The sequence below is a fragment of the Salvelinus fontinalis genome, chromosome 2 (assembly GCF_029448725.1).
Source record: "Salvelinus fontinalis isolate EN_2023a chromosome 2, ASM2944872v1, whole genome shotgun sequence".
NCBI classification, from domain to species: domain Eukaryota; kingdom Metazoa; phylum Chordata; class Actinopteri; order Salmoniformes; family Salmonidae; genus Salvelinus; species Salvelinus fontinalis.
Window position 1 is genome coordinate 38,037,212 of NC_074666.1, and position 25,188 is coordinate 38,062,399.

At 42.8% G+C, this 25,188-nt stretch overlaps 2 protein-coding genes across 2 annotated transcripts in view; both read right to left on the reverse strand.

Moving 5' to 3' along the window:
- Positions 1 to 1,867: 1,867 nt before the first annotated feature.
- On the reverse strand, positions 1,868 to 14,855 carry LOC129818167 (arginine--tRNA ligase, cytoplasmic-like). The gene is made up of 15 exons (XM_055873835.1): positions 14,706 to 14,855; positions 12,770 to 12,904; positions 12,261 to 12,449; positions 11,885 to 11,993; positions 11,371 to 11,471; positions 11,157 to 11,278; positions 10,663 to 10,783; positions 10,291 to 10,420; positions 9,482 to 9,586; positions 9,084 to 9,262; positions 8,470 to 8,579; positions 7,595 to 7,700; positions 5,850 to 6,022; positions 4,571 to 4,818; positions 1,868 to 2,135 (listed from the first exon to the last, which is right to left on the reverse strand). The coding sequence occupies exons 1-15, from the start codon at positions 14,748 to 14,750 to the stop codon at positions 2,026 to 2,028; spliced, it is 1,983 nt and encodes a 660-aa protein (XP_055729810.1). The 5' UTR covers positions 14,751 to 14,855; the 3' UTR covers positions 1,868 to 2,025.
- A 262-nt stretch (positions 14,856 to 15,117) lies between these two features.
- Positions 15,118 to 25,188, reverse strand: part of wwc1 (WW and C2 domain containing 1) — a 50,100-nt gene continuing 40,029 nt past the window's right edge. The window contains exons 15-22 of the mRNA XM_055873801.1: positions 24,843 to 24,983; positions 24,597 to 24,661; positions 24,048 to 24,201; positions 23,574 to 23,747; positions 21,978 to 22,070; positions 21,062 to 21,292; positions 19,790 to 19,908; positions 15,118 to 19,173 (exon numbers count right to left, since the gene is read on the reverse strand). Of these exons, the coding sequence (XP_055729776.1) occupies positions 19,107 to 19,173; positions 19,790 to 19,908; positions 21,062 to 21,292; positions 21,978 to 22,070; positions 23,574 to 23,747; positions 24,048 to 24,201; positions 24,597 to 24,661; positions 24,843 to 24,983 (1,044 nt within the window). The 3' untranslated portion in view covers positions 15,118 to 19,106. The remainder of the gene's footprint in view (positions 19,174 to 19,789; positions 19,909 to 21,061; positions 21,293 to 21,977; positions 22,071 to 23,573; positions 23,748 to 24,047; positions 24,202 to 24,596; positions 24,662 to 24,842; positions 24,984 to 25,188) is intronic.

A 25,188-nucleotide genomic window follows, 5' to 3' on the forward strand; every position in this document is an offset into this window, starting at 1 on the left:
GCTTCCTAAGTGGACAGTTTGATTTCACAGAAGTGTGATTGACTTGGAGTTACATTGTGTTGTTTAAGTGTTCCCTTTATTTTTTTGAGCAGTGTATATATATATTCAGTCAGCAGGTTTAAGTCAGACCTAAAGTGTGAATCATGCATTTGAGTCTCTACTGTGAGGAAATTATGGAGGCTTTAACAAAACCGTAGATAAAATGTAATGGCATCAATACAATTAAAATGAATTTGAAAATCATTGCAATTTCAAATACATTTTCAAAAATATATATAAATGGGAGCAATAATTGCCTATTGATATGAAAGTGGATTGAAAAGTCTACAATATGGTTAAAATACTTTGATTCAATCTTTTTCAGGACAGGAAAGTCTTCTGCACTTGGCTGTCCTCAAAATGACCAATACCACAGGTGCATGGGTTACAAATATGTATATGGGTTTCAAGTCAGATGACAGATGGGGTAGCTGGACTAAGATGACAGAAAACCTGTCGATTTCAAAGGCCCCAAAAATGCTCTATTTAACCGTCCACACGGCAAGAAAGGATACATGTTTAGCTACTTATGCTTCCTTCCTTCGCGACTGACGTCTTTCATCTGAAATACTGTATGATTTGGCCGGGTCAGGATCAGCCCAGATTTACTGCAATAAACAGAGGTCAATGTCTAACACAGGGGTGTCAAACATACGGCCCGCGGGCCGGAATCGGCCCCCAAGGAGGTTCGATCAGGCCCGCAGGATAATTTGAAAGTGGAAAAAATGCATAAAAGACATGGAATTAATATTTTTAATTCGCTGCAATTCATGGATTATCCGCTAAGGGGCGCACTCTTTCCATCAGAGTAGAAGACAAGCCGCATCACTGAGACAGACTGAAAACAGCAGACGGTATCAATGCGCCATCTGCTGCTTGTTACGACGTTGTTAATACCTTGGTCTCTACCTCTCCGCTACACCCTCATTAGCCAAAATGTCGTTATCCAAACGGAGAAAAGTAGATAAGGAGTGTAGAATTTTCAAAGAAAAATGGACCACGTCCTATTTATTTACAGAGATGCACGGAAAACCTTTGTGCTTGGTGTGTTTGCAACAAGTTTCGGTATTGAAGGAATATAATATTCGACGCCACTACGAGACTCATCACAGCGAAAAATATGACGGCTTGCAAGGACAACTGAGAAGAGATTTCAGTATGTATTGTATGTGTATGTATGTTTCATGTATGAAGTTTACAGATTTACAGGACAGGCGAACACTTTCTTCATTACACATTTAAAATCACTCTCCTTAGTTTGTAAGGTGTACGCAGGGATTACATTTAGATTTTATATGCGTATGTGTAAGTGGTTTAAAAATTCCTTTCTTTAAAAGTCTCATTTAATCTTAAAGTGCATTACTATATTTTTCAGTACCAATTAAAGTTTTGTGCCTTTGTACAATCAGTGGGATCAGTTGCAATGCATATTTGTGAATGATAAAAGTAAATTGCACATTTGTCTAAGGAAATATGAGGTGTTTCATGAAATGTTTTGTAAAAGGATAGTTCGTTAAATTTCAATATTTTCCTAATGTTCTTGTGCTTCTTTACACCAAAACAAAGGAAAGACATGATATTTTGGTTATTTATAGCAGAGTATGGTATAATTTTAATGGTCCGGCCCACTTGACATCTCCCTAGGCCGTATGTGGCCCACGATGCGAAATGAGTTTGACACCCCTGGTCTAACACATACATCTCGAATCCCTGTGCAATGATTGAGCTGTAGCTCAAGTTAGTATTGCTGTTTTGGCAGCCTCTCCAGACATTCCTTAATCTCTTGGTAGGTATTCTGACATTTATATGGAGAATGATGAGCAGGGTACTAGATCCTTTTTTTTTTATTTTTTTTTTACAAGCAGTAATTATTTATTTTTTTTGTATACAGTAAGATCCCAGGTGACGTTAATGGGTTGAAGTGGCTCTTTATTTCTGTCGTCCGAGGAGATGGGACGAGGGCATTGTGATGTCACTATGATGAGGTCACATCCTGGAGACAGGGTTGATGCCCAGGATATCGAAGCCTTTGGCCATGATGGCGGCAGTGGCATCACACAGGAGCATCCTCCACATGTTTACCTTTACCACCTCACCTGTCGAGAGAGAGACAGCGAGAGAGAGATGGGTCAACACATAGATCGGAGGTCATTTCAATCCAATAAAATTACACAGAATCACATCCCAATAATAGAGCAGTCACTAAATCAATGTTCACGATTCAACGATCCATGGGACAATCAGGAGATCCAATAGAAATTAAGCCAGAGGGAGGGCAAATTAAACAGACGAGTCATTATAGGACATGGGCATTGATGTAATTGACAAACAATACCACTTCCCCTTCATTTACACTAACAAATCATCTGTTATTGTCATATTAGAGTCATTCAAGCACTTGGTAATGTCCATGCCATTGTCATCCAATGATATACACCCCAGTCAGCTCTTTTAAAACCAGTTTAGCAAAGGATGACAAAAGCAAAGACAGGGTGTTATTGAGAGCCACCCATAGACTACTCATGAAAGACTTCCATTGGTCTGTAGACCAGCATTTGTATGGTTAAAACTCAAATTGGCCTTCATTTTTACTAAGGGTGGAAAACAAGCTGACATTCAGAATGTAATTCTTTAGTATAGACATTGGGGGGGGGGGGTGCTAAACTGACACATGGATTTTTAAATTTAAATGTTTTTTTTTTTTTTTTAAAGATGGTCATACTATGGCTCATTTAGCTATTTGATTTAGAATTTTAGGAACCCTTTAGGTATAAAAAAAAAATATATATATATATATATATATATATATATATATATATATACAAATTATTTGATAAAATATTGATGTTGACCTTAACTACTAAAGCCCATTGAATAATATTAATAAATGGAAAAAAGGTACAGTCAAAGAATAAATCATAAGAAACAAGGTTGAAGTGTCTGTCCTAAAATAAATTAATACACACACACACACACACACACACACACTTTCTTTATTTAACTAGGCAAGTCAGTTAAGAACATTCTTATTTTGCATACCACTGCTGGCTTGCTTCTGAAGCTAAGCAGGGTTGGTCCTGGTCGGTCCCTGGATGGGAGACCAGATGCTGCTGGAAGTAGTGTTGGAGGGCCAGTAGGAGGCACTCTTTCCTCTGGTCTAAAAAAAAAAAAAAAAAAAATCCCAATGCCCCAGGGCAGTGATTGGGGACACTGCCCTGTGTAGGGTGCCGTCTTTCGGATGGGACGTTAAACGGGTGTCCTGACTCTCTGAGGTCATTAAAGATCCCATGGCACTTATCGTAAGAGTAGGGGTGTTAACCCCGGTGTCCTGGCTAAATTCCCAATCTGGCCCTCAAACCATCATGGTCACCTAATAATCCCCAGTTTACAATTGGCTCATTCATCCCCCTCTCCCCTGTAACTACTCCCCAGGTCGTTCCTGCAAATGAGAACGTGTTCTCAGTCAACTTACCTGGTAAAATAATGGTAAAATAAAAAAATAAAAATTTCAATGATGGCCTAGGAACAGTGGGTTAACTGCCTTGTTCAGGCATACACACATACACACACACAGTAGCATTCCAGGTGAAGCTGGTTGAGAGAATGTCAAGAGCGTACAAAGCTGTCAAGGTAAAGGGTGGTTTTATATTTGAAGAATCTCAAATCGAAAACATATTTTGATTAAATTAACACTTTTTTGGTTACTACATGATTCCATGTGTTATTTCATAGTTTTGATGTCTTCACAATTATTCTAGAATGTAGAAAACAGTAAAAATAAAGAAAAACCCTGAAATGAGTCGGTTGGTCCAAACTTTTGACTGGTACTGTACATAAAATATAATATCAAATATTACCCAGCTATTTTTAAACATATTTAACCCATGTTTTGGGGTAGGCACCTTCTTACTTCCATTAGTTTTTTTAATAGGGTACCGGTTACCTTCAGACGAGTGCCGTGACACTTGTGGGGTCGTGAGAACACGATCGTGTTTGTGAGAGTCTCCCCTTTCCATAGAGTTCCATAGTGTAGTGTGTATCAATCGACTCTAGGGGGTTTATGTGCTATAATTCACACTCAATTTGGTTGCGAGGAGGTCTAACTTGGGGGCTAACTCGTGAGCAGCACGTTAAGCTAACACTCTGTGATATGCTAAACCCTGGGTAAATAGGACTTAACATTAGGGATGCGGCCCACTGTAGGGTAAATGCTTACAGATGTGAGCGGATTGGCTTACAATGTCACTTGCTCTCTGACACCTCTGACTGGTGTGGTTTGTGATTGTCCCTCACAATGGGATATTAAGGATTATTTGAGGCCAGCCGAAGTCTGAGGCTGTGCACGAAAGCAACTACCGAATGGCAAAGAAAAGAAATTGCAGATTTTAAGAGTACTCCTAAAAGGGATATGTATAACCAGCATTTAGTATGGACCATTGGATGGATGAATGTATAGATGAATGGAGACAGATCAACTTATAGAAAGACAGATACTTTCTCAGTCTCCATCACCCCAGTGTCTCTGCCCTACCTGTCTGGCGGTCCTTCTCGATACAGTAACAGCTGTCGTAGAACTCTGTGAAGGTCGTGGCCAGCTCATACAGGTAGTCACACAGCGTGTGGAGCAGCAGGTCATCCAGGATCTTCTGCAGGATCTCAGGGAAGCGCAGGAGACACTTGCCCAACTTCCACTCCTTGTCGTGCTCCAAGAGCACCTCCGTGGTCTCTGCTGCTTTACGGAGCGCTGCCTCGTCGATGTTAGCCAACCGGGCTATGGACCTGCAGACACAGGAGGGGAAGGGATATGTGAAGTAGGATATAAATGGCAGACCAGTTCCATTTTATAAAGTGTACCTACCTTGTGATTACATTGTAACTACGGTAGGCAGGTTATCACATGATTATAGCAACACGTGTTAGGTTGGACTACAATTGACTTGCAGATCCAGATAGTTCAGTTCGTTGGAGCATAATCTCTCTTGGACAGATGAAATTGTGAAAATCTGTCAAAGCTCACATAGGATTTCGTGACTACGAGCAGCAGTAGTTCCTGGTTTAGGGTTTGAATCATTGATTATTCGGACGAATCAGGATGCGGCGAAGGCAGTGCTTAAACTGGCACAGTGACTTTCAAGCTTGTGTGAGGATGATAAACGGTTTCCACTAGGTTCCACAGCCACAAAGTCAAAATTGTCTATATCATAAAAAGTAATGAAAGCAAACATTCCCTTTTTGGCCATGATAAACATGGGTGAAATTAGCCGAAGGGAGTGGTTTGGCCCAGAGTTTCCGTTTGCGAGGGAGGAGACTTCGCTTCCTTCCTTTGCACAAAGGTAATCACAATTGTCAATGGCATTTCCCCCCCAGAAGTAAAACAGGAAATGATAAACTTACGCGAGATAATTTTACTTCTGGGTAACCGAGATTAGTTGGAGCATTATGCCGGCTATCAAAAGAGACTATATCTGATCCTTACTGGGACTGACAGTGAACCAAATGATCCCAGAACAATGCCATTGTGTTCTTTGGCTATCTACAACCGCAGATCTACAAGATGAGCAGCATCCGGGGTTTCAAACCCAATTCTCAAACAAGCGTGTGTAACCCCTCCACAGCAGGAGCCACCGCCACCTGGGAGTGCACTATTGACTTAGTCTGTTACCATCGACCACCCTGAACAAGACGGCTTTTCCCCCCTCCACTCATGTACAGATAAATGGAGACAGATTGGGGGCGTGGCCACTCTGGGTTAATACCACCAGGGGACTGTAAGGGTAGGGGGTGAGTGTAGCTCCCCAGGGATGGCTCACCTGATGCGGGTGAAGGCGTAGAGGAGGTAGGCGGCCGTGTTGCCCCGGTCGTCTAGCATCTTGTCGAAGGAGAACACGTAGTCGTTGATGCGGTTGTGAGACAGGTCGGCATACTTGATGCAGCCGAACGCCACCGAGCGCTGGGCCTTGGTCAGATCCTCCGTGCTCAGAACCTGGGGCACACAGACGTCTTATGATCAGAGTTACAGCCAATCAGCATGTGTTCAGTCACTTGGTATCTGAGATGGGTCACAACTTGTTTCTGTGTGTCACAAGATATCTGGGACAAGTTGAAGTACTGTACTGCTATGAGTTGGACCTGGCATTCTGACACCCATGTCGAGTCAAATACCCTGTTACGTACGGACAGGCTCACAAGTACCGAGAGAGAGTGGATTGTGTTCTTTAGCACTTGTATGTATAGGATGTTTGTGCTTGAGTGTTTTGAGCAGGGCGGGTTAATTTTGAGGTTGGGACAAAAATCTAATTTTACTTGTCACATGCGCCGAATACAACAGTGTAGACCTTACCGTGAAATGCTTACTTACAAGCCCTTAAACAACAGTGCAGTTTGAAGAAAATAGAGTTAAGAAAATATTTACTAAATAAACTAAAGCAAAAAATGAAAAATAAATCAGTTACAACAAAATAATGAGGCTGTATACAAGGGATACCGATAGCCAGTCAATGTGTGGGGGATACAGGTTAGTCAAGGTAATTTGTACATGTAGGTAGGGGTAAAGTGACTATGCATAGATAATAAACAGCGAGTAGCAGCAATGTAAAAACAAAGGGGGGGGGGGGGGGGCAGGATGCTCTCGATGGTGTAGCTGTAGAACTTTTTGATGATCTGAGGATCCATGCCAAATCTTTTCAGTCCCTGAGGGGGAAAAGGCTTTGTCGTAACCTCTTCACAACATACTTGGTCGTCTGGAACAGCTGGTTCTCTCATGCATGCTTCATGTGGCAGGGTTGGGCACGTGGCCAGCCCTGTGGTGCCAACGATGCTACGTAGGGGCCTGGAGAGAAACGGGCTGAGGGGGGTACGCTTACTGCACTAACAAAATAAAAAGATCTCAGAATAGATCTGAGTTGGCTCCCTCAGCCGGCGTTTGCTTAATTGATTACGCCCTAGGGAACAGCGCAATTATACGCCCACTAACTTTTCCGCATAATTTAATGCAGCGTGTGTAACTTTCAATATCCTTGACAATTATAGGCTTAGCAGAAACATATCAGCCAAACCACACTTCAGAGGACCTTTTCTTGCTTCATAGAAACAAACACAAGTAATAGGATCAGACAAAAAGAGGCGGGCTGCGATTTGCAGGCAGACAGCTATGCCAGGTGGAAGCAGTATGCGTTTCTGTATCCCAAAAGCCTTTAGAACACAAAGATTAGAGAGAGAGGCATCGTTCACAGCGCTGTGTTCAACGCAGGAGACAATCTGCAAGAGCAGTAGCTGTTTGTTCTCTGTTAAAAACTCCAAATGGACTCACTGTCGTGCTTTAGTAAAGACTTCACACAGCCAGGCTAGTTTCACGCTCATTAGTAAGATGACTGTTCAGGCTGTAGTAATGACGTTTTCTACACTCTCCTGTCAGTGTTTGGGTGGGTGCGTGGGCGGTGCACTTTCGTCCCAGCCAAGTACTATCAACTATCACACCTGATTTGGCCTTGCGAAGCGTTGAAGAGTTTATGGCTATGCAGTAGTGTTGGAAAGACAGGCAGCATCCATTCGTCACCTTGTCCCTGTCCTTCTCCTTGAGTTTTTCCATGGACCTCTTCAGGCCTTCGTCCAGCAGGTCCATCAGCCTCACCGTATCCCCGGAGCGAGTCTTAAACTTCTTTCTGTGGACAAACAGACAAAGACAACACTCAGGCCCTGGTCAAATCCACCTCAAAAACACATCCTTCCTTCCTTCACCACTAATCTAACATAAGTAGTGTTCCACTTACATGGCTCTATCCAATCATGTTCAATGAATGAAATCATGTTCAATTAGTGATCATGAGAAAGGAAGTGTGCTTTTCCACTTTCCCGTATTGGACCGTGACCAGCGTTTGACAGTGCTTCAGCTTCCTCCCAGCCTACGGCGAAGTACCAGGCGCTAACCACCACTTAGTTGGCTCCTCTCACCTCCACTACAGCCTCTTATGACCAACACAACATATTCTCTGCCTGTGTTTGATGTTTTATTAATGCACTACGTGACATTATCTGCTCGGTAACGATACTCCGATTAGCCATACACAACAAGACGATGCGCGACCAATTGGCCAATAGAGCAAATAATGGACAAATAAAAGTGAAGTGTGCTAATTCAATAGGCTGCTGAGGCCACAAGTGGGTGGGTGTTCTCTTGGATGGCCCAGTACAGTATACTGAGCTATAAAACACTAAATTAGGCATGTGTCTGTGAATGTCAGAGTATGCCAATGTGGGTCGCATTCATTAGGCACCAAATGGAAGAAAATGTACTAAAACAGGAGGGGCACCCTGGACTTGTCCAATAAGAATCACACATTTTTGTTTTCTGTTGCAAACTATTTTATTGTTTTGTGCCCTAATGAATAGGACCCTGGAAAAAAAATACTTAAATAATTTGTAGATACTCACTTGTCCTCTCCCAGCACCACTCCGAAACCAGCGTGCTCCACTCGTGTCACATTGGGGTCGTACCAGCCAATCATCTGAGCCGCTGCAAACACTACCTGGAAGTGGGTGCCCTGTTGTGAAAAAAAACAGACATGCGCATAATAAACTAGTCACAAAAAAAAGCACAAAAAAATAATTGAACACCAGTTGAATGTTGACAGAATTTGACAGGCTATTAGTGACAGTGAGCCTAATGATTTTGCATGTACGATCCAGTCCAGTAGAAACTTCAACAGCATAAAAATAACAGTGAACACTCAGACAAGGCAATGCTTGTGGTCTTGAACTAGTGAGTGGGCAGCACTCTGAAGTCCTCTACTCATACCTGTCCCTGACTGTCTTCTCACAGAGAAACCAAGACACAGACAGCTGACCCCAAGTGGATTACATTTTCCGCAGGTGACACCGCTGATGTCAAAGCTAGGACCTCAGAGGCACAACAGAGGTAGCATGGTCCCAAATTTGTTGGTCCCAAATGCTGTTCTTGTCAAAGCCAAACATGTATCGCATGACAATGAGTAGGAATGATAGCACAAACAGACTGGCAATCAGACTTCCCTCCACACCCTTCTCACCTGGCCGCTGTCCGTCACGTAGATGATGATGTCTGCCTTCTCGTCAAAGAGCCGCTGGCGCAGGGCGGCCAGGTCTGATGTGTCGTAGGTGTAGCCACCGTCAGACTTCACCACCGTCAGGGGGATCTGCTGGCCCGGGGCAAACACTATCTTACGGCCCTCATCCATCTCCACCAGGCCTGGAGGGAGGGAGGGAGGGAGCGAGAGTGATTGAGGAAAAAATGAGTGCGAGTATTGCTGAGACAACAGTGCCCCCTTCTGGTCACATAGGCCAACTACAGCAACCAACCTGAGCCGAACAGTACATGATGTCCTTCTAGCTCAATATGAATAAGCTGAAAATCAACTGAATGACAACGTAAAGCTATCTTTGTTTTGATTGATTCAAACTGAATGACCTTTGGCCTCAAACTCTTTGACCACGGCGGTCATCTTATCCTGGTAGAAGGACTCTCCTCTCTCGATGATCTGGATGTCCAGACAGTTGTAGACCTTCTGGAATTCTACGAGAGACATAAAGACAAGAGTTGGAGGGTAAATCTCTGTTAGAGTACAGTAGCAACACCAGGGGAATATCAGTACTAAACACACTGTATGTCTTTGGATGAGACTCGAGGAAATGAAGTTACTCATTCAGTGAAAGGAAGAAAAAAAGAGAAAAGGATGGAGCAACCTAATTGCCCTTCCTCAGCTGGGTCTCCGTGGGGACTGATGGCTGATAAAGGCATTGGGAACATATTGTCTCTCTCTCCCTATCTGTCACGTCAAGGTTTAAATCCTTCCAGAGATCGCACACAGTATGGAGAGCTGTGACCTGTCAGACGTCCGACGCCTCACGCCTGCCATGACCTTTATCACACACACACAAATTAAACAGGACTGACAATAGAGCAGTCACCCTGAAAACTAGTGTGAAGAACCTCATCACCCCATGTGAACCTGCCATTTTGAAGATTTTAACAACTCCATGACACTGATAAACATCAAACAGACCAATATGGCCAATGCCACAACTTCATGTGTGTCTGATTGTGACCTTTCCTTCAAAGCTAAACTACTGCAGCCTATATCTTTATTTTTGTGAATTTACTTGTGCTAAATAATGTTATCTTTGACTCTTCACAGTACTTGGCATATGGTCTAACTACCCCTAGATCAACACCTTTATAATACATTTTGACTTTCATCATCCATTCATCCCACCCACCCTTCCTGGAAACGTCACAGATGAGGTTCCATCCTTTGATGAAAGCTGGGTCTTTGCTCTGCAGCTTGACCACACACTGGTAAGCCCTCTTCTTAAAGTCCTCCTCCTCGTCAAAACGCTTCTTAGACTCCTGGGACACACAAACAGTGAGGAATCAATCATATCAGCAGGGGAGACAATAGGTAAAATATCTGATGACGACTAGTAAGGAACAGAATGTATTGTATGCCTAGGATAGTCTACACAACTCAAAAGTTGGCCAGAGGAAAGGACATGCCATGTCTGATGCCATACCCTTTTCCTTTTTTAAACCCACCACTTCCATCTAGTGGTCAACTTTATAGAAAAGGCAGATGTTTTGGTTGGACTCACTTTGTAGAAGGCCTGCAGGTCTCCGATAGGAGGGGATACGGTCAGGTAGTTTGGGAACTTGTCTTGCAGGTGAGCGATGAGCATCCCAAACTGGGTGCCCCAGTCCCCTACGTGATTCAGCCTTGGGTACAAAACACAAATAAATGCAGTAATGACAACAAACGCACACACAAAAAATGATATACTGCAGGGCAGGATGTCACATAAATAAACTAGCATACGGTGCATTGTAGGGGTGACTCTGGCTCAGTTGGCATTAATTTGGCTGAGTCATGGTATATTAGTGACTGGCATTTGCTACAGATGTTTAATAATGTACCACAAAAACTATACACACATTCATAGGTTTTGTTTAGGTACTGTTTTATTACCATTTATTTTAGCATGTACTTTAAGTAAACACCTGGTCATTTCTGTGCCATAAAATAAAGTGTTACCAGTACACTTCAAAGAGATAAACTGAATTTATATTTTTACTTCATATTTTGACTGACCTCAAGACGTCGTAGCCCAGGAACTCAAAGAGACGACACATGCTGTCCCCAATGATTGTGGAGCGCAGGTGACCTACGTGCATCTCCTTGGCGATGTTAGGAGATGAGAAGTCCACAACAACCTAGAAAACCCAAACACACAGAAGATTCATCCCCACATTTAAAAAGGGAAAAGGGCAACGGCTGGGTCTGTAAAAGCAGGATGTTCGCCTACCTTCTTCTTGCTCTCTAAGCGAGGAGGTTGGACACCGTTGAGTAGCAGATTGGTCAGCAGTTTGGACACAAACGATCTCTTAAGGTGAACATTGATGAACCCTGAGGGTACAAAAAGCAATGTAACAGCCCTCAGTTCATTGAGCACATGACTATAATCAATTAAATCTAGAATCCTTAGTTGCTGCATCCATTTTTGGACATAGAAATTAATTATATATACCCATTGATTCTTGAAGAATATAACTTAAAAATGCCTCATGAGCTCAAACTGTAATACCCCTTCAGAACCCAAAATAAGCTTGCTTTGCTCCATTGTTTGTAAACTATGTAAATGTGAACAAACACTGTATATAGCCTTAAAACATGGTTAAAACTATATCATGGATGGTCAGTCCTGGCATCTATAGCTCAGATTATGAATTTCAGAGTGGTCACATTTCTCCAGGCCCATCCCTCAGCTTTGTGTTTGTTTCAACTAAGGACTATCTTAAATATTGTATGCGGGCAAAAACCTGGTCCAGCAATTTCTGTCTTCTCAATGAGCTCATTGTCAGGAATGTTCTGCTGAATATTCTCAGCGATCTGCCTGGGGTTAACTTTCAGGCCCTTTGATTTCATCATCTGAAACACAAGTCCAAAACAATTACACTCCCATTTCATTCACCACCTAACTGCTCAAATGACTGTTGATATTTAGGCTATATGCTAAACTCTCTCAGAAAGAGCAATCGATAGAGACTGAAAGAAAGAGTTACAGTAGAGAGATCAGAGGGACAGCGAGACAACACAAACACATATCAAAACAGGTAAGAAATTAAGAGCGAGTGTAAAAGAGATTCAGAGAAAAGAAGAGTCAGAGAATAAGATCCATCAGTGTTCTAGTCCCACCTGGGCCATGGCCATAGCGCTGTTACACTGGTAGTCCCCAAACTTGGCCTGCTGGTTGGGGGTGACGGCCAGGGGAGGGTTCTCCAGGTCGGGGCAGGCCTCCCGGATGGCCTCCCCAAAGATCTCCTGCAGGCGCTGGTTGATGTTCATCATGGTTTTACTGCACTGGCTCCTCTCCTCCTGCAGACTCTGGATAGGGAAAATATACAGAGAGCACTACAATACAATGTATAGAGGACAACCTATAAAGGCAACCCAGAATCTCTCCTCCCCTCCCACAGGATCTTTGGGGGAGAGCATAGAGAGACAGCCCTTCAGTAGAACATATAGAGCAACTCAGCCTCTGTCTCTCTCTCACCCTCTCTTCTGACCAGTAATGAAAGAGGACATAACAGGTGAAACTAAGCATTTAGTCACCTCCTGTGTGCATGAACAAAAACGATAGCTCAATCTCATAACATTAATGTAGCTAGAGCGGCGTGTGGAAATTCCTACTCGTGATCACTCACCCTTTTGAGGACATTGAGGCGGTATTTGAGCTTGGCATTCTCCTCTCTCAGCCCATCCAGGTGTGGGGACAAGCCCAGGCCCTGTGGGTTCTTCAGGCTCTCGAGCTCTGCAGTCAGGGAATGGATCTCCAGCTCCTAGACGGAGAAAGGGTTCACTGTCAACAACATGTCCTGCCTCTACAAAAACATTGATTGAGGTACAATGTGCAGTGTATGACAATATTCAGGCCTTTGACTCATAAACTAAGGCTTAGGTACTGATATCAGCACAGATTGAGGAAATCAGATGTCAGAACAAAATTGAAACCGTCAGCTAGCTAAGTTAGCTAGCAAATAATTGTCTATTACAGAATAATGTTGATTTAATATGATTGTTATCAGTAAATGTCTAGATGGGAAGGGCGTGCACACTGCATCTTCCTTCGTCATCAACATCAAAGGTGTTATCAAGACAACTGGGAACTTTATATATAAAAAAATATATATTAAAAAAAATAGGTAAAATCATGACGTCAGTGATCTTCAGGTTGAAAGTCGGAGCTCAAGAAAGATGCCCGAGTTTCCGACTTTCAATTCCGAGTTGGATGACCGTTCAAAACGATTTTTCCCAGTCGGATCTGGATTTTTTCTGAGTTCCCAGTTGTTTTGAATGCGGCATGAGTGACAGCTGACTTACCTGTTACCTGTCCATTGGTGTAAAAGTACTACTATTTATATATTTGACAACTTTTACTTTACTACATTCCTAAAGAAAACAATGTACTTTTTACTCCATACATTTTCCCTGACACACACAAAAGTACTCTTTACAATTTTGAAAGCTTATCAGGACAGACAAATGGTGAAATTTACACACTTATCAAGAAAACACTGGTCATCCCTACTGCCTCTGATCTGGGAGTCTCACTAAACACACATGCTTGGTTTGTAATTATAAACTGGGTGGTTTGATCCCTGAATGCTGATTAACTGAGAGCCGTGGTATATCAGACCTTATACCAGTGTATGACAAAACATTTATTTTTACTGCGCTAACTACGTTGGTAACCAGTTTATAATTGCAATAAGGCACCTCGGGGGTTTGTGGTATATGGCCAATATACCATGGCTAAGGCATGTACCCAGGCATTCCGTGGAAGAACAGCCCTTAGCCGTGGTATATTGGCCATATACCACACCCCTCCGGCCTTATTGCTTAAATAATGTCTGTGTGTTAGAGTGTGCCCCTGCCTATCCGTACAGTCTGGTTTGCTTATAAGGAAGTTGAAATTACTAATACTTTTACTTTCGATGCTTAAGTATATTTTAGCAATTACATTTACTTTTGATACTTAACAGGTTCAGTATATTTAAAACCACTTTTGTACTTTTACTCAAGTAACTAACTGCTGAGTGGTGCCGCGGTCTAAGGAACTGAATCTCAGTGCTAGAGGCGTCACTACAGACATCCTGGTTCCAATCCAGCCTGTATCACAACCGGCCGTGATTGGGAGTCCCATAGGACGGCGCACATTGGCCCAGCGTCGTCCGGGTTTGGCCGGTGTAGGCCGACATTGTAAACAAGCATTTATTCTTAACTGACTTACCTTGTTAAATAAAAGGATAAATAAATAATAATTGAGTCGTTTTCTATTAAAGATATCTTCACTTTTAGTATGACAATTGGGTAATTTTTCACACGCAGAGTGAGACTGGCTGGCTAGAATACAATAAAGATAACACTTTAGCCTGAATTCACGTTTTATAGCAGATTTCAAGCAGCTAGCAAGCTGCTGCAACGTTTAGCCAGTTACAAGCAGAACTACAAGTTGGCTAGCTGCCTTGCCACACATTACGTCAGCAACTAGCCCAACATGTCCACGTTGGCGGAGCTACACTTGCTTAATTTCATTATTGCAAACCAAGAGGTAGGTATACGTAAAGTATCAGAGCTGACCTGCTGTTGAAGTCGGGACGTGTAACCAGCCACAGGATCTCCCATTTTCAGTACAAGTATAGAACAGTAAGTTAGCGTTCGCTTCTGTTGCTAAATGACTTTCTTTGAATGCGAGTTGAACCCGGCTTAGATGAGGAAGAGGCATTGAAGTTAAATGTCGGAAATTCTATTTACCGCCCTCGTGTGGGGTACCCAATGTACTACCACAGACGAATAGGTAGGTACTAGTCATAGGCTATAACGTTATGCTTGAACTTTCAAAACATAGCAACAGTGTTACATTTTATTGCTACTTATTGCCGTTTATTTTTTTTGTCAAAGTGTTTGTCAAAATTCAGTGCTCTGCAAATGAGTTTCTTTACATTAAATACACCACAGACACACAAAACAGAGGGGAAAGCGCAGGCAATAGTAGAACAAAAGAACTTATTTTTATTTGTGAAACTACAAAACATTTTTTTTTGTGCTGGTGAAATATTTACAAATCTGGTTGACAGTAGTGTCCATAATAAAATTCACAGCTTTCAGGAGTCTTACGAGAAAGGAAACAAACAGCACACCCAAATCACAAAGTGCAATAAATACATGCTGCATTTCTCAAACTATCTCTATACACATACCAGTCTCATTGCCATCCTTAATACAACAGAGCAAATAAACAAAAATGCACTTGAACTTCAAAACAAGAATTATATCACAACCTACAAGACAACAAATCATTCATGACCAGCATCAGTTTCTGACATGATTTTTTGATTACTCGAAGCAAGACCTACTACATAATTTGTTTCTGATGAAATTGACTTTTCTACAATATACATACCGGGTGGTGTTATAGAAAAGTACATTTGAGCCTTTAGTCAATCGTGACTAGCTTCAGTTAATCACATAGTACTGTTCCATCCAGACACAGTGTATTCCAATCAGAAGTCCTAATGTAAGACTTCTGTTCCCTCTCTCTACACTGGAGTAAATCGTGATTTATTTTTAAGTAAACAGTTCACATTCAACTGCAAACAGTACACATTATTTTAGGCAACAAAAAGTAGTGTTCTCTTCTTGGATGGTGACCACATTTTCAACTCCAGTTAAAATCAGATTTAATCTAAAAACAGCACTCTCTCCAAAGGATCCATTCACAGTATAGAGTTCATGTCCGATTCCAGTAGAATAGATTGTTGTGCCGTCAACAGTGGCTTTCCTTTACAGTAGTGAAGTGCAACATTGTACAGTTTAATTAACTAAATTAAACTGTGTGTTTGTATTCCATTTCCAAGGGGTGTCTAGCTAATTGTGTATGACAAAGAGGCTATAAAGATATCACACTAACCTAGAGTACGCAAGAAAGCAACTCATATTATATCCAGTTGGGTGACTAAGACGGTGCGTGCCTGTGTGACTGCCTACACCATTTAACAGAAAAGTGAAATTGAGAAAACAAAATGACAACTTAGCGATAAAAGACAGTGGAGTATCACAATAACCCAAGAAACATTCTTTATCACTAGCTAAAGCTCACAGGTCCAGTTTATGAAAATAGTGCACATCAAGGCAAAAGACAACCAGTAAGGAAAAGATAGATTAAAAAAGTAGAGTAGGAATGAAACACTATCTAATCTAACATTATTAGTATGGGGTAGAGTAGAAAAATCCTTTCTGATGTTCAAATCAGGGTATCATTTTATTCACAGAGTATGAAACATGCAATGTATTCATCAAACTACAAGGCAATGTCAACTGGGGTGGGACACTGGACACCAGTGAGTTCTGCTCATCATTTGCAGAACGTTAGAGCCAATTAATGCCCATTCAAATCCAACAAAGGTCATGTGCTATTACATAAATTCAGTTGCTGGGCCACTCGTGTCATCAACACTGAAGGTGACTTCATTGGACGACCATTCAGCTGAGGAAGGGAATGTGATTCATTCCACTGACTCCTCTCCACCTTTAGTCATTGCGCCCATTCTATGGTCAAATTCAAATAGCATGAACCTGTTTGTTTCATTGTCATCCAGCCTGTTGTGGATTGGGCAAATCTCTACATTACCACAGTGGTATTAGCCTAGAGTTGAATTGAGCTTTATATCGTCTCTGACCACATCAGGTCTTTGGGTGCTACGTATGTATGGTGTTAAACAGTTTTCCATTGAGAGGGAAATAAGCTAGCTATGTTTCTGTAGAAAGTAAGGTTAGTTCTGGCTTCTCCAATATGACTAGAATGTAATTCAGTCCTTTTATAATTGGTATCACAACCATGCTTGGTCAACACCAAAAAAAGGCCTGTGTGAGTAGGATTTGTTTAAAAGCTAAATCCAAAACACTCCACAGACATTTGCATCTGCATTGAATATGTGAACAGGGGCCCTTGCCAGTGTATATATCCCCTTATGATCACCCCTCCAAACTCTCATCCAACACATCTCTATCATCTCAAATGCCATCCAAGTGTTTACAGGGAATGTGAGTAGCAAGCTGACTGTTCTGATCTAATCTAGATCACCCACCCTGTACAGTTTCCAGTGGCCTAGTTATAAACAGCTCATTTCTCCCTGTACTGCCTGTTGATCCACTAACACGTTTCACTTCATCACATTTCATTAAACACAGACACTACAAGTCGCCTCTGAAGATGACAGACGTGATCATTCGCTACACAGAGCCATATATGTGCTCCCGACTCTACCACTGACACATCGAGAGCAGTGTTGAAAGCCAGTTTTGCAAGGCACCGTGCAGGACTTCGTCAGGTCTCCTGACAGAGAGAGAGGGCGACATGGCTGGTTTAAGCAGCTCCATATGGTACTAGTATTTGAGCCTGGTTCCAGATCTGTTAGTGCTGTCTCGCCAACTCCTGTGGTCATTGATGTGACAATGCTCCATGCAGTATCTCTCCTTTGCCACGATAATCCATCCACCTGACAGGTGTAGCATATCAAGAAGCTGGTTAAACAGCCAGATCATTACAAAGGTGCTCCTTGTGCTGGGGACAATAAAAAGGCCACTAAAATGTGCAGTTGTGTCACACAAAACACAATACCACATATGTCTCAAGTTGAGGGAGCATGCAATATGCATGCTGACTGCAGGAATGTCCACCAGAGCTGTTGTCAGAATTTCCTACCATAACCCGCCTCCGTTGTTCTAGAGAATTTCGCAGTATTTCCAACCGGCCTCACAACCACAGACCACATGTAACCACGTCAGCCCAGGACCTCCACATCCGGCTTCTTCACCTGCGGGATCATCTGAGACCAGCCAGTCAGACAGCTGATGAAACTGAGGAGTATTTCAGTCTGTAATAAACCCCTTTTGTGGGGGAAAAAAACTCATTCTGATTGGCTGGGCCTGGCTCCCAAGTGGGTAGGCCTATGCCCTCCCAGGGCTCACCCATCTCAGCGCCCTGTTGTTGCATTTGTATACTTGGGAGTTGTCAGTTGTTCCATGATTTTTGGATCACTTCACTTGGGTTTTGACTCATACAATAAAATGTGGAGTTTATCGTCAGCAATGATCTTCATCAAATGCAAATTAATGACCTTCATAAAATGCACTTCTTTTGTTTCACAATCATAATGTGCTTCGTTAAATGGTGATTCAACAATCAATCCTGCCCAGAGAAGAGCACTCCTCCCACTTCTTCAACCCCTTCACTCTTTTTTAGATTCCTATTTTAAAAGTGCACAAACTATCCGATAAACTACCTGAGTATTAGAGAGAGTTAGTGCAGTTCTTACACAATGCTGAGAGATAGTGTGTGCACCAGTGAGAGTCACTACAAGAGCCATGTACAGTATAGATGGCCTGACTGGTAACACATACACAGTAGACAGTGTGCAGTAATAAGAGAACACAATGCCACTAAGGACAGACAGCAGGTTACGGTATACTGTACAACCAACCACTCATCCAGTCACAGTACACCATCATTCAATCAGAATGTTGATTTTGTAGATGTGTTGTGCTATAAATCATGTTGAAGTAAAGTACCTCTGGGGGTCTATATTCACATCTTAGATTACAGCGAGTAAATGTTCCTGGCTAATGAAAATAACAGCATTTGTCGTCTCTATGTTTTCATATTTCACACAGAAAGCACCGGTGTGGTATTGGAATGACGATTTTACCGTAAAACATGTAAAGGTAGCTACCAACATCCACTTATTAGTAACAGTAAAATAATGCTACAGAGTGGAGAAAATAAAAAAATGCATGTTGCTAGGTGCTAATAACAAATTATACAGATGAGCAACTGAGATAAAAATAAAAAATAAAGTTCTAAAAATGTGACGGTTTTTCCTATACATTATTATTCTCCATTCTTCATTATACCACCAGAAGTCTGTGTCAGAGTCATCTCCTTGGAAACAGCAGTTAAGACTGTAGAATACTTGAAATGCGCTACACGTCGTCGGCAGGTAGATCGGGGATGTTGATCTTTGCACGAGTGAAGAAGGCCATCTTCTCTCTGAAATCAGAAGAGTTTCTATCTTCACATGAGCCTAAAAACACAACTAACATCCCCTTCTATACGGTGAACAGAACAGATTTTTATTTTGAATGGTGGGCTATGTGCAGTGCTTGACTTAGGCAGGAGCTCACCGGAGCTGAGTACCGGCACCTCAAATGTTCTACTGCTTGAGTTTCCTTATAGAATATCAGCTCAAAAGTATTGTTGAGCTCCTGCACCTAAACATAAGTATTACCGGCACCCAACATGATTACCAGCCCTATTTCAGCCCAAGTCAAGCACTGACTACGTGTTCACTGAGGCAAACGTCTTTCAGTCACTTCAGAGCCAGGGTCAATCAATCCCAGTCCACATCATAGCCATTTCCCCACTCAAAATTCCCTATCATCTTACATTCCTAGACTAACTGGCATACAAATGGAATGGACCACAAATTGTACTTCATTCAACTGGACCTAATGAGACCTGGTGAGAGAAGCTAAAAACAAATGTACACATTGACATTCATCCAATACATGGGGAACGAGATATTGGCTTAATGGATCAACTTCTCTTACAGGAGGTATGTTACACTGCACTGTTGCTGTTCTGTAATGTATTCTACTGTACTGACCTGAAGGACTGGACCTCTGGCACCTCTTTCCTGCTCTGGCCTCGGATCTTGTGGACGTCCTTGGCTGCAGCGCGCATCATCTTCTCCACCCTCTGCTCCTGCAGCTGCTCCTCACGGGTCTGCAGACAACACCACACAGATGCTTAGAGAGAAGCTGGAAAAAAGGCTTAAACAACTCCTCATGGCCAGTCAACAGCTAGAACAGCATTTAAACCCTCTCTTAATATTTCACAGGTGTGTATTGGAACAACAATGCATAATAAAATCTAATAAACTCAGCAAAAAAAGAAACATCCCCTTTTCAGGACCCCGTCTTTCAAAAATAATTCATAAAAATCCAAATAACTTCACAGATCTTCATTGTAAAGGGTTTAAACACTGTTTTCCATGCTTGTTCAATGAACAATAAACAATGAATGAACATGCACCTGTGGAACGGTCATTAAGAAACTAACAGCTTAGGCAATTAAGGTCACAATTATGAAAACTTAGGACACTAAAGAGGCCTTTCTAGACTCTGAAAAACACCAAAAGAAGGTGCCCAGGGTCTCTGCTCATCTGCGTGAACGTGCCTTAAGCATGCTGCAAGGAGGCATGAGGACTGCAGATGTGGCTAGGGCAATAAAATGCAATGTCCGTACTGTGAGACGCCTAAGACAGCGCTACAGGTAGACAGGACGGACAGCTGATCGTCCTCGCAGTGACAGACCACGTGTAACAACACCTGCACAGGATCAGTACATCGGAACATCCCACCTGTGGGACAGGTACAGGATGGCAACAACAACTGCCCGAGTTACACAAGGAACACACAATCCCCCTCCATCAGTGCTCAGACTGTCCGCAATAGGTAATAGTACTTAACGCGGCTAGTGGCCACACCAGATACTGACTGTTACTTTTGATCACCCACTTTTGTTGATCACCCACTTTTGTTCAGGGACACATTACTACATTTCTGTTGGTCACATGTCTGTGGAACTTTTTCAGTTTATGTCTCAGTTGTTGAATCTTATGTTCATACAAATATTTACACATGTTAAGTTTGCTGAAAATAAACGCAGTTGACAGTGAGATGACGTTTCTTTTTTTGCTGAGTTTATATAACTACTAGGTGAGAGTCTCCTACTGGTTTCAAAGTCTTTGTCTGAAATGGCAGCCTATTCCCTATATAGTGCACTACTGCACTAGAGGTTGCAATTCTAGAACCACCCGAAAACGTATTGGTGACAGACCGATTGTTGCGGGGGTCAGTATCTCTCCCTCTCCCACCTGTTTCTCAGCCTGTCTGAGCAGCAGACGGAAGCGCTCGTCGTCCTGCACCCAGGTGGGGAGGTCTCTGGTGCCCTGCTGCCGGGCTCTCTCCAGCTGCTCCTTCAGCTCCCTGAGGACTCGAAGCTCCTGGGACAGCCGCGTGTGACGAGTCCTGGAAACCTGCAGGTCCAGCTCCAGGTCCAGACTGGTCCGCAGCAGCCCGTCCAGGCCCCGCACCGGCACCGGGGGCTGGGGGGAGGAAAATGGAAACGGTGAGTTTATGATTGATACATTACACTCTCAGACATTAACACACACACATCTTTCTCTTCCTAACACACATAGGAAGGTACAAGGAGATAGAGCAGCAATTTCCCAGTGGCCCCCTCCCCTTCCCTCTCCTAGCAGACACACAGATCTGTCCTGGACATAGATCACTCCTTGTCCCAGCATTAATAGAGGCCAGAGAATGTCAGGCCACATTAACAATTCAACCAGCCATTAAATATTAAGACTCACTTTTACTGAAGGCTGAGCCTCTGGTTTATGGAACCATAAACGTAAATGAACGGCTGAGTGTATCTAATAATGTGGCCATAGCTTGAGACTTGACTGCACTATTAGACTGTCAGGAGCCAGAACTGTGAGAACAGAGCAAAGCACTTGCATAAATAGACTGAAAAATAAGAAAACGTGCTTGTTATACTAAGAACCTTGGCAAACAGACAGAAAATTAAAGTTAAATGGGTATTTATAGCATAGAAATATAGAACGATAGGAAGAATCACCATGGTAGGATAGGTACAAAGTGAGTGGTTTATATAATAGTAATATAGAATGATCGATAGGATGAAGTGGGTATTTATACGACGTAGAAATATAGAATGATAGGATCAATGGCCGGATGGATACGATCTAAGTGGGTAGTTTCTACCTTTTTCATGCGCATGCTGCGTCTCTCCGATGCGTTCCTGACGAATGGAGACTTCTTAGACAGAGTGGAGCTGTCGCTGTCACTGCGGTTAATCTGATGATAACGTATTAGAAAGGCAAAAACAAACTAAATTAAGAAAGTTAGAACAAGAATAGCAAAAATAACAGCTTTTGTTGGGTTAAGGATGCATTGCTAAGCTTAACTGAAAACAGTAGTCAAAGTGAAGTGTATTTTTTAATCTTATCCAGATCAACTTACACTATATACACAAAAGTATGTAGACACTCCTTCAAATTAGTGGATCCGGCTATTTCAGCCACACCCGTTGTATAAAATCGAGTACACAGCCATGCAATCTCCATACACAAACATTGACAGTAGAATGGCCTTACCGAAGAGCTCAGTGACTTGCAACGTGACACCGTCACCTTTCCAACAAGTCAGTTCATCAAATGTCTGCCCTTCTAAAGCTGCCCCGGTCAATTGTAAGTGCTGTTATTGTGAAGTGGAAACATCTAAGAGCGACAACGGCTCAGTCGCGAACTGGTAGGCCACACAAGCTCACAGAACTGGACTGCTGAGTGCTGAAGCACGTAAAAATCACCTGTCCTCGGTTGCAACATTCACCACCGAGTTCCAAACTGCCTCTGGAAGCAAAGTCAGCACAAGAACTGTTCATCGGGAGCTTCATGAAATGGATTTCTATGGTTGAACAGCCGCACGCACACAAGCCTAAAATCATCATACGCCATGCCAAGCGTTGGCTGGAGTGGTGTAAAGCTCGCTGCCATTGGACTCTGGAGCAGTGGAAACGTGATCTCTGGAGTGATGAATCACACTTCACCATTTGGAAGTCCAACGGACTAATCTGGCTTTGGTGGATGCCAAGCGAATGCTACCTGCCCTAATGCCTAGTGCCAACTGTAAAGTTTGGTGGAGGAGGAATAATGGTCTGAGGCTGTTTTTCATGGTTCGGGCTAGGCCACTTAGTTCCAGTGAAGGGAAATCTCAATGCTACAGCACACAATGACATTCTAGACAATTCTGTGCATCCATCTTTGTGGCAACAGTATTGGGAAAGCCCTTTCCTGTTTCAACATGACAATACGCCCATGCGCAAAGCAAGGTCCATACTGAAATGATTTGTCGAGATTGGTGTGGAAAAACTTGACTGGCCTGCACAGAGTCCTGACCTCAACCTCATCTTGGGATGACTGCGAGCCAGGCCTAATCGCCCAACATCAGTGCCCAACCTCACTAATGCTCGTGGCTGAATAGAAGCAAGTCCCCACAGCAATGTTCCAACATCTAGTGGAAAGCCTCCCCAGAAGAGTGGAGGCTGTTATAGCAGCACAGTGAGGACCAGCTTCATATTAGTGCCCATGATTTTGTAATGAGATGTTTGACGAGCAGGTGTCCACATACTTTTGGTCATGTAGTGTATAATAAGTACAATTTAAAAAATGAGGCTATGCATTTTACTAAGTTTGAGAGTAGATACATTATGTACTAATGTAAATCTATATCTAGTATAGATATGCACTAGTATATTCTAGATAAGTACTAAATATGTCCATGAGGAGTGTGTTTGCTCACCCGGCAGATGTACTGGCTCTGGGGCCCAGGGGAGAAGGTCTTGGAGCGGATTATGGTGTTTCCCCGGATAAAGGGGTTCTGCTGGGGAACATCGCGGAGTCGATGCTCCTTGGGCCGGACCACCGAGGAGGCTGCATGGTGGTGGTTAAGGCTGGTACTGGTCTCCTTGTTCACCTGGGGACCGAGCACGAGATCAGTCATTTCACACAGTCAAGCTTGGCTTACAGATTTACTGTTATGTTCAGTTACTTTTACAACTGTGATCATGCCATTCACAGTCATGTCTTAGAACTGTTGAGCACGTTTTGAGTCTGCATATTAAGGAGTTTGTCGAACGGTTGAGTTTGAACCAAATGAACATGTTTTTACTCAAATACTTCCCATTAAAATCCTCTGTAATTAAAAACAAATAAAAAAATGTCAAATAGAATTGCATTCATTTATGCATATTGTATAGTTGGAGTCCCCACTTACTCTCTCAGTCATAGTTCCTGTTTGAGTAGGTTTGGCCGCCACCTTCTCTCCCTCCCATTGACTGCTCTCGGGATACAACTCCTCCTCTTCAGGTCCCTCTACACGGTTGTCTCCCTCATCTTCAAATACATCTCCTTCCAGCACTTCACTGTGCCTGTGGAGGGTTGAAACACTATCAGATGGACTGAGGGAGGGAAGGAGGGAGAAACCTATGAGTTATTCATCTATCGGATTCTACCTGTGAGGGGGTGTGGGAGTGGAGAGGTGGTTAGTATGCCACTGGGCTTTCGAAATCGCCACTTAACGTCTTAGCTTATTCCCACGGGAGAGATAGATGGGAAAGGGATAAAAGGGGGGAGTGTATCAGAAATTCAAGCACTGTCATTGTGTTTTTGAACCTGCAGGGTGGGATTCCGGATGTGTTTGTGTGTGTGACGAGAATGGAAGAATGGCCTGTCCTCCATAGAGGTTGAAAGGGGGAGGAGGAGAGATGAGAAGACGGGAGAATAAAGGCATAAAGGTGCTGTTGTTAACGTAGGGAGAGCTCACCATTCATCCTCCTCTGGTGCACCCTCCAGACTGCCTGCTACTCTCTCTGTGGTGGTGACGGAGCTCTGGAACACACCACAAACACAGTTACTCATCTATTACATGCATTCATGAGATACATACAGTATTTTTTATAAATGAAAGATCACTTATGTATCACGTCTACATACAGATTTAAAACAACAGAGCCAGTTCATTTTGAAATGCAGCCTATTGTTATACATGACGAATGAAGGTCTATGTTACCCTTTCAGACTGTGTAGCCGTCCCGGTCTCTTTGTCCTTGCTATTGATTTGGGGCATGAAGGAGTAGCTCAGGAGGTTGTAGCACTTGACACATCTCTCCCCAGAGGTGTTGACATCAGCCAGGCTTATCTGAGCACCAGCCTGCCCAGAAGAAGACATTATAAGAGTTAAAAGGTGGTTTACTGAAGGATGTTATACACTGATGTAACAGACTTCATGCATGAGACACAATACAGAGTGTCAGAGCGACAAAAATCCACTTATGCTCACTTATGGCAATAAACCACTGTCATATGATTCAATAACAACAGGTGTGGAAGCTTCAAAGGTATACATTGGGATTTCG

Excerpts from the sequence above, each read along its gene's own strand:
- LOC129818167 (XM_055873835.1), bottom strand. The coding sequence starts at position 14,750 with ATGGGAGATCCTGTGGCTGGTTACACGTCCCGACTTCAACAGCAG. Across the intron at positions 11,279-11,370 it reads GCTTAGAGAGCAAGAAGAAG|GTTGTTGTGGACTTCTCATC; the intron begins GTAGGCGAACAT and ends TGGGTTTTCTAG. Across the intron at positions 10,784-11,156 it reads CTGGGCTACGACGTCTTGAG|GCTGAATCACGTAGGGGACT; the intron begins GTCAGTCAAAAT and ends TTTGTACCCAAG.